Below are 17,279 nucleotides of genomic sequence, written 5' to 3'. Positions count from 1 at the left end.
GGTCAGGGAAGGGAAGTAGGCAAGATTTAGAACCAAGAAGAGTAAGTAGAAAAGCAGGTAAAGAAACTGTGGAACATCTACACAATGGAATATTATGCAGCTGTAAGGAAAAATGAAGTCATGAAATTTGCTTAATATGGAGTGTATCATGCTGAGTAAAATTAATCAAAAGGAGAGGGACAGACATATAATGATCACACTTATCTGTGAGATGTATATTTAAAAAAAAACCATAGTATGGAGAATAATACCTGAAGGCAATAGAAATGACAGGTGGGAAGTGCAGGTAAGATAGAGAATGGGCCATGACAATAATAGTTGGAAATGATCACTCTGGGCAAGAACTGGGAATTACAAGGAAGTAAAGTGATATGTACCATACCCCAAATTATGTTGCTTAAAAGGAAAAGAGAGAGAGAAGGAAAAGTGCCTGCCACTGAGGTAGAGTGGTATGGAACTTGGGGTGTTGGTAGAATGATAGGAGAGAAACTGGGGCAATTAGTGGCAGAAAATGACCATTGGTGAAGTGATGGACATTGGAATGTTGTAAGACCAAAACTCTACTATCAAAAAATTGTTTAACATTATCCTGTGCTAATTTAATAATTTAAAAAATAACACACACATAGCTAAAATTTTAAAAATAACCTATTTTAAAAAGTGTGAAAAAGAGAAAGCTACAAAGAAGGACACACCAGAGAATAAGAAATTTCAGCTTTTTGGACATTAACCATATGGTGGCAAGACAGTTCTTAGAAAACTCATCAGATAGAGTCAGAGAGATAATACAATGGATAAGGTACTTGCCTAATACACAACTGACCTAAGTTTGATCCCTGGCCCCTACATTGTAGGTCCCCTAAGTCCAATTGAGCAGATAACCAGGAGTAAGCTCTGAATACCACCTGATGTGGCTCTACCACCAAAAGAGAAATCACCTTTCAAATATAGAGGAAAAGAGTTTTCAGTCTAGAAATTTCTACCCCAGGGCTGGAGAGATAGCATGGAGTAAGGCGTTTGTCTTGCATGCAGAAGATCGGTGGTTCGAATCTCGGCATCCCATAAGGTCCCCCAAGTGTGCTGGGGACGATTTCTGAGCATAGAGCCAGGAGTAACCCCTGAGTGCTGCCGGATGTGACCCCCTCCTCAAAAAAAGGAAAGAAATTTCTACCCCAATGATTCAGATTCATAAAAGCTTTTCACTCCTGCACACATTTGCCACTTTATCTTTTATATTGCATTTTAGCAAGTTACTGTAGAAGGGGCTTCTCTGAACAAGGAAGCAAAATAAAGGACAAACACTTTAACCAACCAAGTCAGAGATAGCACACCCAGATCACAGGCAGGCCTGAGTCTGAGGACAAGGCTGTAGGAAGGACTTCTAGGGTAAAACAAATAGAGCTGTTGATAGATGCCTAACAGAGCTGTTGGAATGCTTGGGGGGAAAAGGCATATGTACACAGAAAAACTAATCAAATGAAGAAAACAAAGTAATTATTGATCTCAGGAAAAACAAAATGTCCAAGAAGAAATGTAATCATTTTACAAAGCTAAACTCAACACTGAACAATATGTCATAGTCAGATGAAGTCATTATAAATAGGCCATTTAACTAAAAATTAAATCAAGAGAAGACTATGTAATCTTGCTGAAAGTGATGTCTAGGTAAAGAGATTTAAAATTTTTGAAATATTTTTTGCAATAGAGTTTTGGATAATATCTCAAATTGATAAATCAAGAAGTCACAGAATATGACTTTTAAATATGGCGAAGAAAGTGAACACCTAAAGAAAGTGGAAAATGTTTTTTTCTGGAGAACAGATAGAGATTAGGGAAAGGTGAAACTATTTTTTTATAGTCTCTTGGTAATAGAACAAATACAAGAAAATTGTGCACTAACAATATTTTGTTTTGGGATCAAACTGGCAGTAGTTAGGGGCCACTTTTGAGTTGAGGCTTGAGGGTTATTCTTGGCAGTACTTGGTGGTGGTAGTGAGGGGGAACCATAAAATGTCTGGGATCAAACCCAGGCCCCCTCACGTAAAGTATAAGCTCCAGCTCTCTGATTTATCTCTCTGACCCTCCAAACTCATATTTTAAAAAGTATTTAAGATACTTCCCCTATCCCCCTTACCCACAGTGCCAATAATTAGACTCAGGCCCTCACACATAAAACACATGTGTTCTATCTTGCCTGAGCCACAACTCTGGCTCAAAGGTAGTTTTGAAAGACAATAGCTTTTGGTTTTCCTTTACCTTTCCTTCCCCTTCATTGTTGTGTTGATCACAGGTTCCCTCTGCTTAACTGTGTTGCTCAGAATTTTAGCTGTGGTGCTACAGGGGTCACATCAGAAGTGGTGGCTATACACTAAGTTGCAGTGAATCATTAGCAGAACAAATGGGGAAAAGTTCATCTACCCATTTTCTAAGGATCCCAAGTGTACCTTTTTTCATTTCTACCATAAGCTGTTCTAGAATCTTTCCATAGTAAGCTTTGCCTACAAGATAATATTTCAGAAGTAGAGTCTGTTGACTAAAGTTGGTGAAATGACTAAAGTTGCACCTGTTCCCTGACCTCCAGTAAAGTCGTTTTCAGAGAAATTTTAGTTTAAAACAGTGCTGGGAAGAACATGTGCTCACCAAGATCCTCAGGGAAGTGACACTGGCTGCCAACTGTAACAGGTTTTACTACTCTAGCTTTTGCCTTCACTGAGGATCTGAGGGTGCTAGAGAAGATGGGTGTCAGGGAGAAACTGGGTGAGAACTCTACAGAAAGACAAGAGCAGGGGCAAGAAGGGGGTTATTGCTTGTCCACACCAATTCTCTAACAATCACTACATTCTTGAGGAAACCATGCAGTTTTGGAGAAGAGCCTTAAAATTGAACAAAGTGATGGGGCTCTCTGCTGTGGGGTTTCAGGAGTAGAATGAAAATTTCTGAAATAATCATGATATGATATGATAGTATTTCTGGTTGGGCTCAGGTACTTTGGCTACAGGCTGGTTACAGGCTGTAGGTGGTGAGGGAGGTGATCTGCCTATTCCAGGGAACCACAAATACAATCTGGTGTCAGATGAGTGAAGTAAAGCAGTTGCTGAAAGCTGGAGTTAGTGAAGTGTGAAAAGACAAGAGGTCTAAAATAAGAGATAATCAGAAGATGATTTATGTTCATTGAACTAAGAATTTTGAGGATAAGATTATATGTACCAATGGTCCACTTCACACATGCAAAAAATGTACTCTGCCACTGAGCTGCATTCCTGAACTATTTATGTTCACTTTTGGAATCCTTTCGATACAGTGCTGCTTTCACTGGCCTTCTCTGATCCCAGAGTTTGTTGATATGGGCCAGTTTGGAGCCTGGCCTTTTCCCCCTGGGAATTCACGTTCTGCTCCATTATGTTAGTATGGCAAATGTTGACAAGAGGATATAAAAACCTCTTGGGAAGCTGATTTCTGAGGTCAGGAGTCTTGTGTGAAGGACCTTGGGTCATATCATCTAACCCTCTCAGAAACCATTTTCCTTTCCTGTCTCTTGTTTGTGGGGTGATTCTGAAAAATAAATAAGTTAATGTAAGTGAAGATCCATACTCTGTGGAAAAAGTAAAATAAGACTCCAGTTCATCTCTCTGTGCAGTTGTCTATTTATTTGTGCCCACTTCTATTTTCAGAAATAAAATAACAGGGACTGAAGAGATAGTATAACAGATAAGGTGCTTGCCTGATATGTGGCCCATCCCACTTTTATCCCCAGTACTACATATGGTCATCTTAGTACCACCAAGAGTTCATACTGGGGGCCGGTGAGGTGGCTCTAGAGGTAAGGTGCCTGCCTTGCAAGCACTAGCCAAGGAAGGATCGCGGTTCGATCCCCCAGCGTCCCATATGGTCCCCCCAAGCCAGGGGCAATTTCTGAGCGCTTAGCCAGGAGTAACCCCTGAGCATCAAACGGATGTGGCCCGAAAAACAAAAAAACAAACAAACAAAAAAAAAGAGTTCATACTGAGCCCAGAACTAGGAGTAAATTCTGAGCACCATTGCATGTGACCTGTCCATTTCATCCCCTCACTCCCCAACCAAAAATAAAAAAAAGACATATCTATTCTAGACATGACTGCAGGGGGCAAATCTTTCTCCACCCTCCTGCTTGACTCCTTCTTGTTTTCCCTTCATTTGGGTTGGATATAAGCCCTCTTTCTCCCTAGAACAGTGAGATGTGGGGAAGAGTAGGTTTCAGAGGCCTGAGCTATCAAAACTTGAGAAGTCAACATTGTTGGAGTAGAATGAATTAAACCCTGAATGAATAGCAAGGTTTTGGGGAAGAAAATAATTCTTTTTAGAGCCTTGTCAAGTTATGGAAGCAGCCCTAATATCCAACAACAGTTGTGTGGATAAAGAAGTAGTATAGATATACAATGGAATATTATGCAACCACTAGGAAAAATAAAGCCACGCAGTTTGTGAAAACTTGGATGGAATTGGAGGGTTTTGTGATGAGAGAAATAAGCCCAAAGCAGAAGAAGAAATATAAAATAATTCACTTATCTGAGATCATCAATAATAAAAAATAAATCATTAGAATTTAGTGAAGCATTTGGGCAATGTTAATTGATACTCAATTTCTAGAATATAGATGTGGAGGGCCTGGTTGGGGGGCAGTGGGAAGGGGAATGAAGACTGTTGGGACAAAAATGGATAGTCTGGAGCACAGGAATGATGCTTAGAGATAGGCATCAAAGCTGTAACTATCGGGCAACAAAAAATGGGGACTGTAAGGTAATTGGGCCAGATGTGCATAGAGATGGGGGAAAGGGTCATGGGCACTGAGGTGGGGGCAGTAACTTTGTACATCAATACTGTAATTGTGAACACTATTGTAACTTTATCACCTAAAATTTTTGTTTGTTTGTTTGTTTTTGGGGCCACCCTGTTGACACTCAGGGGTTACTTCTGGCTATGTGCTCAAAAATGGCTCCTGGCTTGGGGGACCATATGGGATGCCAGGGATTCAAACCGGGGTCAGTCCTGGGTCAGTCCTGGGTCAACTGAGTGCAAGGCAAGGAAGGCAAATGCCCTACTGCTGTGCTATCTCTCTGGCCCCTTACCTAAACTATTTTCTGAAGAAAAGAGGGATCAGGAGTGATAGCATAGTAGGTAGGGTGCTTGTCTTGCAAATACCTGACTTGAGTTCAACCCCTGGCATCACATATGGCCCCCTTCCCTAACAATGATAGGAGTGATCCTGAGTCCAGAGTCAAGAGTTAACCCTGATCATCACCAGGTGTGGCTTAGATCCACCCACCCCAAAAGAGACTTGGGGTCTCGATTATTTTGATTGAGATTCACAGTGGACAGACTTCAGACTGTTGACACCACAGCTCTCCTTGCCATGTCCTCTCCTCTTTCCTGGAGGGGCTGCACCTGAGTAAGAAGCTCCTATGACCCTGGATTTGCCATCTATTCCTGTGATAAATGGACGCATCCAGTCCCTTGTGCTTACAGAACATCTGTGGAATCTGTAACAGTGATGAGTACTCATGGCCTTGCCCTTGCAGGTGGGAGCTCTCCTCCGGCTGTGCGATGTGCTATGGGAGCTGCAGGAGGCACAGGAACGCTGTCTGCAGAAGCTCCTAGAGGAGAGGATGAGAGAACCGAAGTTGCCAACCCCAGGTATGCAGAATCTTGCCCCTGCCCATTTTGGTCCCATGTGTCAGGGAGGTATATCACCAGGGCACAGTGGGGAGAATTCATTCAGATAGTCATCTGCATCCTCTGAGCAGTCTCTCTCTCTCTCTCTCTCTCTCTCTCTCTCTCTCTCTCTCTCTCTCTCTCTCTCTCTCTCTCTCTCACACACACACACACACACACACACACACACACACCAGCCAAAGCTTAATTATCACCATGCACTCCCTTTCTCTGGACTTATATAAACCACTAGCATCTCCAAATCCCAACTTCTGCCTGATGACTTTCCCAAGGACAGGGCTGAGGGAGTTGAGGTGCCTCATAGTTTTCCTCTACTCCTCTACCATTAGGATAAGCAAGGTTGTCAGATAGATAGCATGGGGTCAGAAAACCTGGTATCCAACGATAACTCACACTCACTGGGTGATCTTATACAAGCTGTTTGATCTTATGAGCCTCATTTTCCTAACCTATAAAATGAGGTGATAATTGACTTCAAGATTATGGCTATATGTGAGATAAAGTAAGTTTAATAAGGTGTTTGTTTCTTTTTTAAAAAAATATTGTATTTTCTTGGAGGGAGTTAATTTTATTAATATTTTATATAGATGTTTAATTGAATCACACTATGCATGAGGCATACAGCCAACCTGGTTTCATCTCTGGCAAAATATCTCAAACACCTGTAAGGGTCTTTTGCACATAGAGCCAGAAATAGCTCCTGAGCATTATTAGATGTGGCCCAGTACCTCTCACCCCAAATCCCAAAACACATGCTCAGAGTATTTGTAGAATATAAAGAAACAAAGCAAGGAAATAGATAATATTCAATGAAAACAGTCCCCTTACATAGTAGTGCCAGGATCATGGTGACCAAGAGATTTGGGTGAGTGGATTGGGAGGGTCCTATGGACAGTGATAGAGGGTATAGATATTTTGGTGGTGGTTGCAGTGTGGAAACGTTATGCCCATAAAACATAAACATTTACACTTATAAAAACTTATAAACATCAGGGCCAGAGTGATAGCACAGCTGTTGGATGTTTGCCTTGCACATGGCTGACCCGGGAAGGACCCGGATTTGAGTCCTGGCATCCCTTATGGTCTCCTGAGCTTGCCAGGAGTTATTCCTTTATTTTTATTTTAATGATTTTTATTGTGACCAAAGTGAAGAATTACAAATCTTTTACAGTTATATTAAAGGTTCATGGGGACAATGAATCAGGGCCATTTGTACCACCAGTGTTGCCCTCCCTCCACCTCTGTTCTCAGCATGCATCCAATATCTTCCACTTTGCCCTCCTAGACTGCTAGTGTAGCAGGTCCCCTCTGTGTATAGCTTGTTGTAGGTTGTGTATCTTGATTCTGTTGTCGTTGACTTTGGGTTTGGTGTTTAAGTCTGATCATTTTTTATTTCCACTCAATGTTCATACGATTGTTTGCCCCTGGTTCCATCTATTTTCCCCCTCAATTTATGAGGCAGAACTAGATGATTAAAGTTCTGTGGTCCTGTTGGAAAAAAAAAGCTGGGAGGAGTCTGTCTACAGGTTATAAATATTCATTTAAAAGAATAAAGAGGGAAAAAAGAAAACAAAACAAGCAAACAAATAAAACAAAACAAGCAATGACAAAAAACACAACTGCAAGCAACAAAAACAACAAAACAACAACCACAAGAAAGAAAAACAGAAGAAGAAGAAGAAGAAGAAGAAGAAGAAGAAGAAGAAAAGAAGAAGAAGAAGAAGAAGAAAAGAAGAAGAAGAAGAAGAAGAAGAAGAAAAGAAGAAGAAGAAGAAGAAGAAGAAGAAGAAGAAGAAGAAGAAGAAGAAGAAGAAGAAGAAGAAGAAGAAGAAGAAGAAGAAGAAGAAGGGAAGGAGGGGCCGGAGAGATATCACAGCAGTGTTTGCCTTGCAAGCAGCAGATCCAGGACCTAAGGTGGTTGGTTTGAATCCCGGCGTCCCAGATAGTCCCCCGTGCCTGCCAGGAGCTATTTCTGAGCAGATAGCCAGGAGTAACCCCTGAGCACTGCCGGGTGTGGACCAAAAACCAAAAACCAAAAAAAAAAAAAAAAAAAAGAAAGGAAGGAGGGCTGGTGTGACAAGATTGTGTGCGTGCGTGTGTGTGTGTGCGCGCGCGTGTGTGTATTTACACAGGCACAGTAAGTATTAGTGAAATTAGAAAGGGAATTCCCTTGACCTAAGATATACAGGGTTTCTCCATCCTTGAAGCTTATTGTCATGGGAACAACTAAGGCTTCATACATACTCTCCTCTGTAGCTAGAGATCTTGGTATTTGCACAGGTCATAGGATGAAGCCTAGGATAGTCTTTTCTTATGGTTCTAGAAATTCTGCTCCATCATGGTTTTTGTAATCAGTCTTCTATAATTAGTGGTCTTGTTTTTTGCACAAAATCTAGGACGAAGCCTAGGATAGTCTTACTTTATGGTTCCAGAAGTTCCACTCAGTCACCGTTGTCAAAGTCAGACCTCTGGAATTAGAGATCTTGCTTTTGTACAAATCCTAGACCGAAGCTTAGGCTAGGACCTTTCTTATTGGTCCCAAAGAAAAGTTCTGCCCAGTCACTGTTGTCTAAGTCAGTCTTCTGTAATTAGTGACCTTGGTTTTTGCATAGATCAAAGGATGGCATGTCTTCTGATTTTATCTTACTGTTAGGTGATGAGATAGGGTAACCCACTCTTAGATCAAGTTGTTGATGTTTCCTCATAATCAGTATGTCGTATCAACCTGGTGCAAGTTGGTGCCAGAGTGGTATTAGGAGTTCCCCAAGGGGAGTTTAGTTCCTGGTGCTGTTGCAGGGAACTTCGTAGGTTCTACACTTGAGATCTGGGGTTCAGGGTTAAACAGTCATTGTCTGATCACATGGAGTCTAAGTCGGGTCCACATGACATATGCTCAGGGTGAAAGGTGCCAACCAGGAGCTATTTCTGAGATCAGAGCCAAGAGTAACCCCTGAGCACCACTGGTATGACCCCAAAACAAAAACAAACAACAAAACAACCACAAAAAACAATAACAACAACAAAAAAAACCCAACAACTTATAATATCTAAACCACTGCTACCAGGCTAAAGAAATAGTACAGCAAGTAGAGTGCTTCCCTTGCACGTGGCTGACCTAAGTTTGAAACCCAGCACCTCATGTGATTGCCCAAACACCACCAGGAGTGATTTCTAAGCAGAGTCAAAAGTAAGTCTGAGCACAGCTGAATCCCCAAACAATAAATCACTGTTATCTCAGTTTTAAAAAGGAACCTGTGTTCAGTGCAGAGGCTATTTCTTGATAGGATCCAGGAATCACAAAGGCATAGTAGATGACAGCAATCAATGATGGGAGGCAGGCCAGGACCAAACTGACAGTGTCACACATGCAAGGTAGGTGCTCTGCTGCTGAGACACACACCAGAACCACTTTTTACTTTTAGTGTGTGTATGTGTGCTTAATGTGTATGTTGCCAACAGAGATAAGTTTCCCTTTCAATTTATATCCCTTTTATTTATCTTTCTTGCATAGATGTGATGAAAGCATCATTTGCTGATTTGAGAGTAAATAAGTTCAATTTTTTTCAGTAATGAGTATGAATAGTTTCTGTGGGTTTTTTTTAATGGAGTCTTTATTATCTTTATATAATTTCCTTCTCTCTAGTTTAAGTGGATTTTTTTAATCACAGAAGGGTGTTGAATTTTGGCATTCTGTTTCTATATCAGTTGAAATGTTTGTCTAGGTTTTCTCCAATATTCTGTTAATGTACTATATTGAAGGGGCTGGCGAGGTGGCGCTAGAGGTAAGGTGTCTACCTTGCAAGTGCTGCTAGCCAAGGATCAGGACCGTGGTTCGATCCCCAGGCGTCCCATATGGTCCCCCCAAGCCAGGGGCAATTTCTGAGCACTTAGCCAGGAGTAACCCCTGAGCATCAAACGGGTGTGACTCAAACCCCCCCAAAATGTACTATATTGATCTGAAAGATGGAGTGTTTGGGCCATACCCTGTGATGCTCAGGGCTTACTTTTGGCTCTGTGCTCAGGAGTTACTCCTAGAAGGGGGTTCATATGCAGTACCAAAGATCATATTAGGGTCAGCTAGGTACAAGGCAAAACCTTAACCCTTGTACTATCTCTTCAGCCCACAGTGATTGTGTGTATGTGTGTGTGTGTGTGTGTGTATTTGTGTTGGAATCACACCTGGCAGTGCTCAGGGGTTATTCCTGGCTCTGCACTCAAAAATTATTCTTTTTTTTGTTTTGTTTTGTTTTTTGGGCCATACCCGTTTTTCGCTCAGGGGTTACTCTTGACTATGAGCTCAGAAATCGCTCCTGGCTTGGGGGGGACCATATGGGACGCCGGGGGATCGAACCACGGTCCATCCTATGCTAGTGCTTGCAAGGCAGACACCTTACCTCTAGCGCCACCTTCCCGGCCCCACTCAGGAATTATTCTAGCAAGTTCAAGATACCATATGGAATTCCAGGGATCTAATCTAGGTCAGGTTGGCCAGTGCAAGGGAAAACACCCTTCTTGCTGTATTATCTTTCCAGATCTACAACCATTATTTTTAAAAGATAAACCATTCTTGTAGTGTAGGAATATATAGCATAGAATTCACCTAATGTCTAAAATTTTTTCTGGAAGGACACACCTGGAAGTGCTCAAGTGTTACTCCTGACTCTGCACAGCAGGTTCAGGGAACCATATGGGATTCTAGAAATTGAATCTGGATTGGCCTCATGCAAGGCAAATGCCCTACCCACTGTGCTATCCCTCTAACCCTTTGTTTTGCATTTCTTCCAGTCAATGAGCTGGGCTGTGGTTGTTGCTACTTGAGCCTTCTGTGTTACTATCTAGGCTCACAAAGCCAGGTACATTTCTATGTAACTATTCCAACAGATTTTATGTAGTACTACTGGGCTGACACTAATGTAAAATTTTGAGATTGTGGCAACAGGGTCTAAGAGCTATAGATCTGAAACAAATTTGGTAACTTGGCAGTTGAAGATAGTTAAGTTGTGGAGATGGGCCATTTCTATTGGAGGGTATTGATTGTGATTCTGGGCTGCTGTGGTTTATGCAGAAAAAAGAATCTATCCCCATCTATCCGAAAAATTCACCAGAGGTATCAACCTGAGCTGGACTATCTGGAAAGTATTGGTTTCTATTATTTTCCTTTGGAGGTTGGTAGAAGTTTTTTTTTCTGACAGGAAGATGGCAGGTGTGGGCAGAGGCTGCTGGACTTTCTGATGGGGGAGTGAATATTGGTTGCAGATTCAACTCATCCCTATTATAAAAATAATTGTAGAGTCTTCAGTCCATAGCCTGGTCCCACTTGAGAAGGTTCAGAGGCTCATATTATTATAGTTCAATTGTAAGGCTGAGCCATTTCTGTCAGAGAATGTAGGACCTGGTGCTGTTCTGCAATGGTTCATTCAGAAAGGGTATCCTGTAACTACCCATTTTGAGAATGACACAGAGAAATCAACTGAGATCAGGCTGTTTTACATATATATATATATTTTGGTTTTTGGGCCACACCCGGCAGTGCTCAGGGTTACTCCTGGCTGTCTGCTCAGAAATAGCTCCTGGCAGGCATCGGGGACCATATGGGACACCGGGATTCGAACCAACCACCTTTGGTCCTGGATCAGCTGCTTGCAAGGCAAACACCGCTGTGCTATCTCTCCGGGCCCTGTTTTACATATTTTTAAATTTAGTTTATTTGTGTTCTGCTGAGGAGTTTTGACATTGCCTATAATCTTCTTATAACATTTTTTTATGTTGATGTCAGGTTAATGTTGGCTTTCACTGCATGCTTTTAGAAATGTTTCTTTTTCAGTTTTTTTGGAAGAGTTTGAGAAGGACTGATAGTAATTTTTTAGATGTTTGAAGGAATTAATCAGAGAAGGCACCTGGAGCTTTCTTTAGGAGAGAAATATTCATTTAGTTTTCTTACTGGTTAGGTTATTTTAATTTTTTGTTTGTTTTATTTTTAGGGCCATAACTGGCAGTGCTCAGAGGTTACTCCTGGTTCTACACTCAGGAATTACTTCTGGTGGGCTTGGAGTTGGACCCAAGATGTCTGTGTGTGAGGCAAATGACCTACCCACTGTACTGTTGCTTGGGTCCCTGGGTAGGCTTTTTCTCCTTCTCTGCTTCCATCTTGGTAGTTTGTGTGTTTCTAAGAGTGAGTCAGTTATATAGAAGTTTTTGTTTATTTGTTTTTAATATTGGGCAGGCATGCCCAACTGTGCTCAGGACTTAGTCCTGGCTCTGCATTTAGGGACCACTCCTGGTGGAGCTTGGGAAACCACATTGGTTGCTATAGATTGAATCTGGGTTGGCTGTGTGTAAAACAAGAGCCCTATCCACAACACTACTGCTCCGCTCCAGCATCTCAGGGAGGTTAAGCTTGTTAGTACACTGGTTGGTCACACATACCTATTTGTTATACTCCTCTCTTCAAGCTATGATCTTTAGTCTTGAGCTTCTTGAGCTATTCATTACCCAATTTCTACCACAAACAGGTGACACCCCAGCAAATCTCTAGCTGAGCATTTCCCAGGCCATCAGCCACTACCTGTACCGCCCTCCCTGTTGCAACTCTTCTCTTTTCACCAGCCTCCGCCTCTATCTTCACCTCTACCTTCTCTTCCTCCTCTGCCTGGTTCTATAACTCTGGTGAAGCCTGACCAGTGGTTCCCAAGAGGGTGAAAGTTGTTTAATGAAAGGGGGAGCAGCTTCCACCACTGTTTATCTAAAAATAAAATGAGGTTAACTTTATATTAATGTAAAAAAGAAAGAGGGATAGCAAGAGATATAATACAGAGGTTAAATCATTTTCTTTGCTTGTGAAAAATCCTGGCTCCCCAGTGCCACTAATGGTCTCCTGAGCTTGAATAGGAATAATCCCTGAGTCCAGAACAAGGACTAAGCCCTGAGTACTACCAGGTATGGCCCAAGAACACATTCGCCCTCCCCTCTCCCAAAAAAGAAAGGAGGATTTATTGAATTTTGGCTTTTAAATAAAATCATATCATCTTGAACAGATTATTTAATATTTTTGGACCTCAATTTTTACTATTTTGTGAGGTTATTGTACAGTGAAAATATTAAATAAATAAAGTTATTTATTTATTAAAATAATTTATTATTTATTAAAATAAATTATCTTATTAATATTATTTTATTAATATAATTATATAATTATAATAGTTATAAAAGTAATTATTATTTATTAAAATAAATTAAAAATATCTAGTACAAACTGTTCTGTAGTAAGAATGGTAAGAATAAAGAACAAAAATGAGACAATATAAATATTAGATTAGACCTGGGAGGTAAGGTGATTGCTTTGCAATCAGCAAATCCAGGCTTGATCCCAACACTGCATATGATTTCCCAAACCCTGGTAGGAGTGATCCTTGAACAAAGATCCTTGAACAAAGATGACACTACTGGGTATAACCCAAAAAACAAACAAGAAGGAAAGATCAGAGTCAGAGTCAGAGAGTTACAGGGTTAAAATGCTAGTCTTGCATTTCACTAACATATGTTTGAATCCCCGGTACCACGAAGGGTCCCCAGAGCAATCCCAGGAATTGCTCTAAGCATAGAGCCAAGAATAGTTCCTGAGCACTACTTACTGGGTATGACCCTAATATGAAAGGAAGGAAGTAAAAGGAAAAAAAGAACAAAAAGAATAAATGGAACAGAGACTCCTTTCACTTATTATTTTGCTATAGTTGGTAGAAGCTTGGCCCATTAACTTCAACAGCTTAGTGTGGGACCGTTTTAGAAGAGCCTTGCTGCTTAGTCCTTCACATTTCAGTACCTGACATTGGCAACCCATTAAACTTTGGGGCAAAGTGGCTTCTGGTGCCTGCAGAAGATTCTCTGGCATAAAATTTAGGGAACCAGTACTTGAGAGTGAGGATGAGATGTATGGAGTAGAAAGTAAAGTTTGTAGAGATGGCTTGGCAGAGGCAGAGAAGTATGGACTCAGGTAAGAACTACTTAGGATATTTCATTGCCAAGGAGCAGTAAGGGCCTGTCTAGGATGAACCCCTTATGCTTGACCAGAGCAATTGAAAGAAGGAATAAAGGGGGACCAATTACTTGGGAAGAGGAGAGAGAGATAAGGGAGAGAGAGAGATCATGCATTCTATTTTTATTTCTGTTCTAGGATCATTTCTCTTTGCATTTTCTTGTTTGGGGCATATACTCAGTAATGCTCAGGAGCTATTCCTCCCAGCTTGGTGCTTGGGGTTCAAGGAAGTGTTGGGGGATCAAATCTGGGCACAGCACATATTGAAACCCTTCAAGCCATCTCCCCTGCCTGGTTACGCTGTTCTTTTATTTTGTCTGTTTATCAATTTGTTTATCATCTTCTGTCCTTAGACTGCACACATGTTGGTTTTTTTTCTTTATCCTTTTATTCCCATTTGTAAGATCCTCTTGAGCTGCTTTTATTATACTGGAAATGGCAAAATTCCATTTTCCTTTTATAGCTGAATAGCATTGATAAAGGCATTCCATTATTTTTTTTTACCCAGTCAATTATAACAGGCACTTTGGCTGTTTCCATAGTTTAGCTATTGTAAATAGTAACGCCATAATAATTGTTAGCACATAAGTAACTGTTTGTGTTCTGTTTTTCTTCAGCTAGCAACATAAAATTGGGACTTTTAGTTTGCTGAAACCTTTAGTTTAGAGGATCCTTACTGTTTTTCTTAAAACAGTCACATCCATCTTCAATTTCCGGAGTTCCATGTTTGACATACAGTGTGGAGACTTCAGAAAAGGGACCATTTAGAGTTTCTGCACAGGAGGCAGCTGAAGCTGAGGTTGCACAGGACAGCCTGTGAGAGGGAAGAAGACATGGCCCAAAAGTGGTCCCAGATCCCTTCAAGAGGGTTGAGCAGGTCGTGAATAGCAGAGTTTTGATGTTGGTTCTGCCAGTTTAGCCACCCTCATTGAGGGACTGAGTGCCTTGTTTCTAGCCTGTTCTTATCCTGTAGTAAAAACTGCTTTTGGGAACTAGATGTGATCAAGCTGCTAGAGAGACACTCAGAACCAGACCTCTGGATTTCCTGAGTCACCTTACTCTGCCAGAAATAGTGCTATACCAAAAAGACATTGAGTGTAGAAAACTCTTTGGGTGCAGAAAAGTTGACAGCTGCCCCCTGTCAACAGGTCCCTTAGTAGTGACCTAAAAGCCCGTAAAGGAGTAAGGGGCTTTCACTGAGCCTTGAGAGATACAGCCAAGAATACCAAGCTTCTAGAAAAGGCAATCATGAATTTCAATCATGAAGGGTGAATATTTAAAAAATCTGCCACTGATGTGTTTGATGTGTCCCACTGCTGTCCATTGTCTCAAGTGTGTGGTCTCTGATTAGACCTTTGTCCAAGTGTCTTTTTTTGTTTGTTTGTTTTGTTTTTGTTTTTGTTTTTGGGCCACACCCAGCGGTGCTCAGGGGTTACTCCTGGCTGTCTGCTCAGAAATAGCTCCTGGCATTCGAACCAACCACCTTTGGTCCTGGATCGGCTGCTTACAAGGCAAACGCCGCTGTGCTATCTCTCCAGGCCCATCCATGTGTCTTTCTAAACATTTTTACATAGCTCAGGGTCAGAGTTACTGTATAGTGGGAAGGTGCTTGCTTTGCACACAGCCAACTCAGATCTTCAGCATCTCTATGTACCATGAAGCACCAACAAGATCAGAGCCAGGAGTAACTCTGAGCATCACCAGGTGTGGCCCCCAAACAAAAATAACTAAACATTTCTACTTGGCTCATTAAAATTGCGTACAATTTTCTGTTTCTTTCGTGTCTTCACATAGGCTGATCCCTGTGCTACACACTATTTCCTCTTTTTTAACTCTGCCAATCAGCTGCCTCTTTAGATTCTTTCACAGATTATTTCTTACATGTCTGCAATTTCTCTAGTTTAGCTGGTACCCCTTCTGATTTCTGAGCCATTCCCTTCTGGTGCCTTGCCACTACAGTATGGAGCATCTGGTGTGGTCCTTGCTTTGCTGTTGGCTCTCCAGTGAAAGAGAAAATGTGCTCCTGCATTCATTGCAAGTTTTTTTTTAATTGCCTTAGTTTATTCCCACTTCATTTCCCTCTGTTACTGTTTGTTGCAGTAATTGGGCATCCCAAAGAGCAGGGGTCTCTTCTTTTAATTTTGGTTTCTGTGCACAGACTGGGTCAGTGAGGACTTGTCAGGGGGATACTTCCTGGTCTCAGTGCTTGGGCTTCTTCTTTTTTTGGGGGGGTCACACCCAACAGCCCTCAGGAGTTACTACTGGCTCTATGCTCAGAAATCGCTCCTGGCAAGCTCAGGGGACCATATAGGATGCTGGGATTCGAACCACCGACCTTCTGCATGAAAAGCAAACACCTTACCTTCATGCTATCTCTCTGGCCCCCAAATTTGCTTCTTACTCTTGGTGTTTGCAGGCTGATACACAGTATTCAGTGTGGTGTTCACACATACTTGGCTGTGGTGTGGCAGGAAAGGGTTTGCAACACCAGGGCTCACAGGTGGCTGAGCTACCAGACTCTGCCATCATGCCCATCAGAGCTGCCTGGATCACATGCAGCATTTGTAGTAGTGCCAGGAATGGAGAATGCTGCCTCACTCACACTCTCAAGGCAAGTACTCTAATTCATTGAACTTTCCCTACCCCCCCATTCCCCTGGGCCCCTCAATTAGCCTATTTTAATGTTATTTATTAGGGGAAAGACAGTATGGGCCACACTCAACAGTGCTCTGGGACCATGCCTGTGCTCAGGGGACCATATGGAGTGCCAGGGATGGAAAACCCACATCAGCTGTGTGGAAGGCAAACACCCTACCCACTGTACTCTCTTCTAGTCTGACTTGCCCAAATTTAAAGGGAGGATAAAGAATCTCATAGAAAAATAAAGGTCGCTGATGCTTCATACCTCTATGGCATTTTCAGAAAGGGTAGGGGGCAAATTCCCTTTTTTGCATGAACCTTACTCTCTAAACCCTCCCTCTAACAGAAACAGCCCAGCTCCAAGACTGAAATCAAATAATATGAGCTACTAAATCCTCTTAGTTGAGATTGGACTACATGGCTGAAAACTCTGGGTCTTTCATTATGAAGTGGGATTGGGTCAGGCCTTCCTGTATACCAGTTTCCATCACCAGAACTCCTAGTAGCCCTGGCCCACCACTGCCAATTTCCCCAGCAGAAAAATGGACCAGCTCCTTCACCTAACTCCAAAAGAATTTAATCACTGCTTATTTTTCCTAGGTAGTCAGGTCCAAGCTAATACTTTTATGGCATTCTCAGAAAGGGCTTATGGGGGATATCCCCCTGTCTGCATGAACAATAGCAGCTGATGTCACACCCTCTACCCTCCAACAGAAGTGACCCCACTCTACAATTCAACCTTATCACACTGCCAAGCCACCAAATTTGCTTCAGATCTAAATCACGTGGCCACATGCAATTATTTGATATCTCAGTATCTTATAGTAGGGTCAGCCATAGGATCACAGCAAATCTGATGGGAAAGTACATAGAAATCTATCAAGCTCAGTGAGCCTAA

At 41.8% G+C, this 17,279-nt stretch overlaps 1 protein-coding gene across 1 annotated transcript in view; it reads left to right on the top strand.

Annotated features, from left to right (window-relative positions):
* Positions 1-17,279, top strand: part of SCTR (secretin receptor) — a 74,073-nt gene that overhangs the window by 14,457 nt on the left and 42,337 nt on the right. The window contains exon 2 of the mRNA XM_049773149.1: positions 5,556-5,670. Within this exon, the coding sequence (XP_049629106.1) occupies positions 5,556-5,670 (115 nt within the window). The remainder of the gene's footprint in view (positions 1-5,555; positions 5,671-17,279) is intronic.

Source organism: Suncus etruscus, chromosome 5 (genome assembly GCF_024139225.1).
Source record: "Suncus etruscus isolate mSunEtr1 chromosome 5, mSunEtr1.pri.cur, whole genome shotgun sequence".
NCBI classification, from domain to species: Eukaryota; Metazoa; Chordata; class Mammalia; order Eulipotyphla; family Soricidae; genus Suncus; species Suncus etruscus.
Note: the sequence above shows the minus strand (reverse complement) of the source record. Positions and strands in the feature narration are given on the sequence as shown.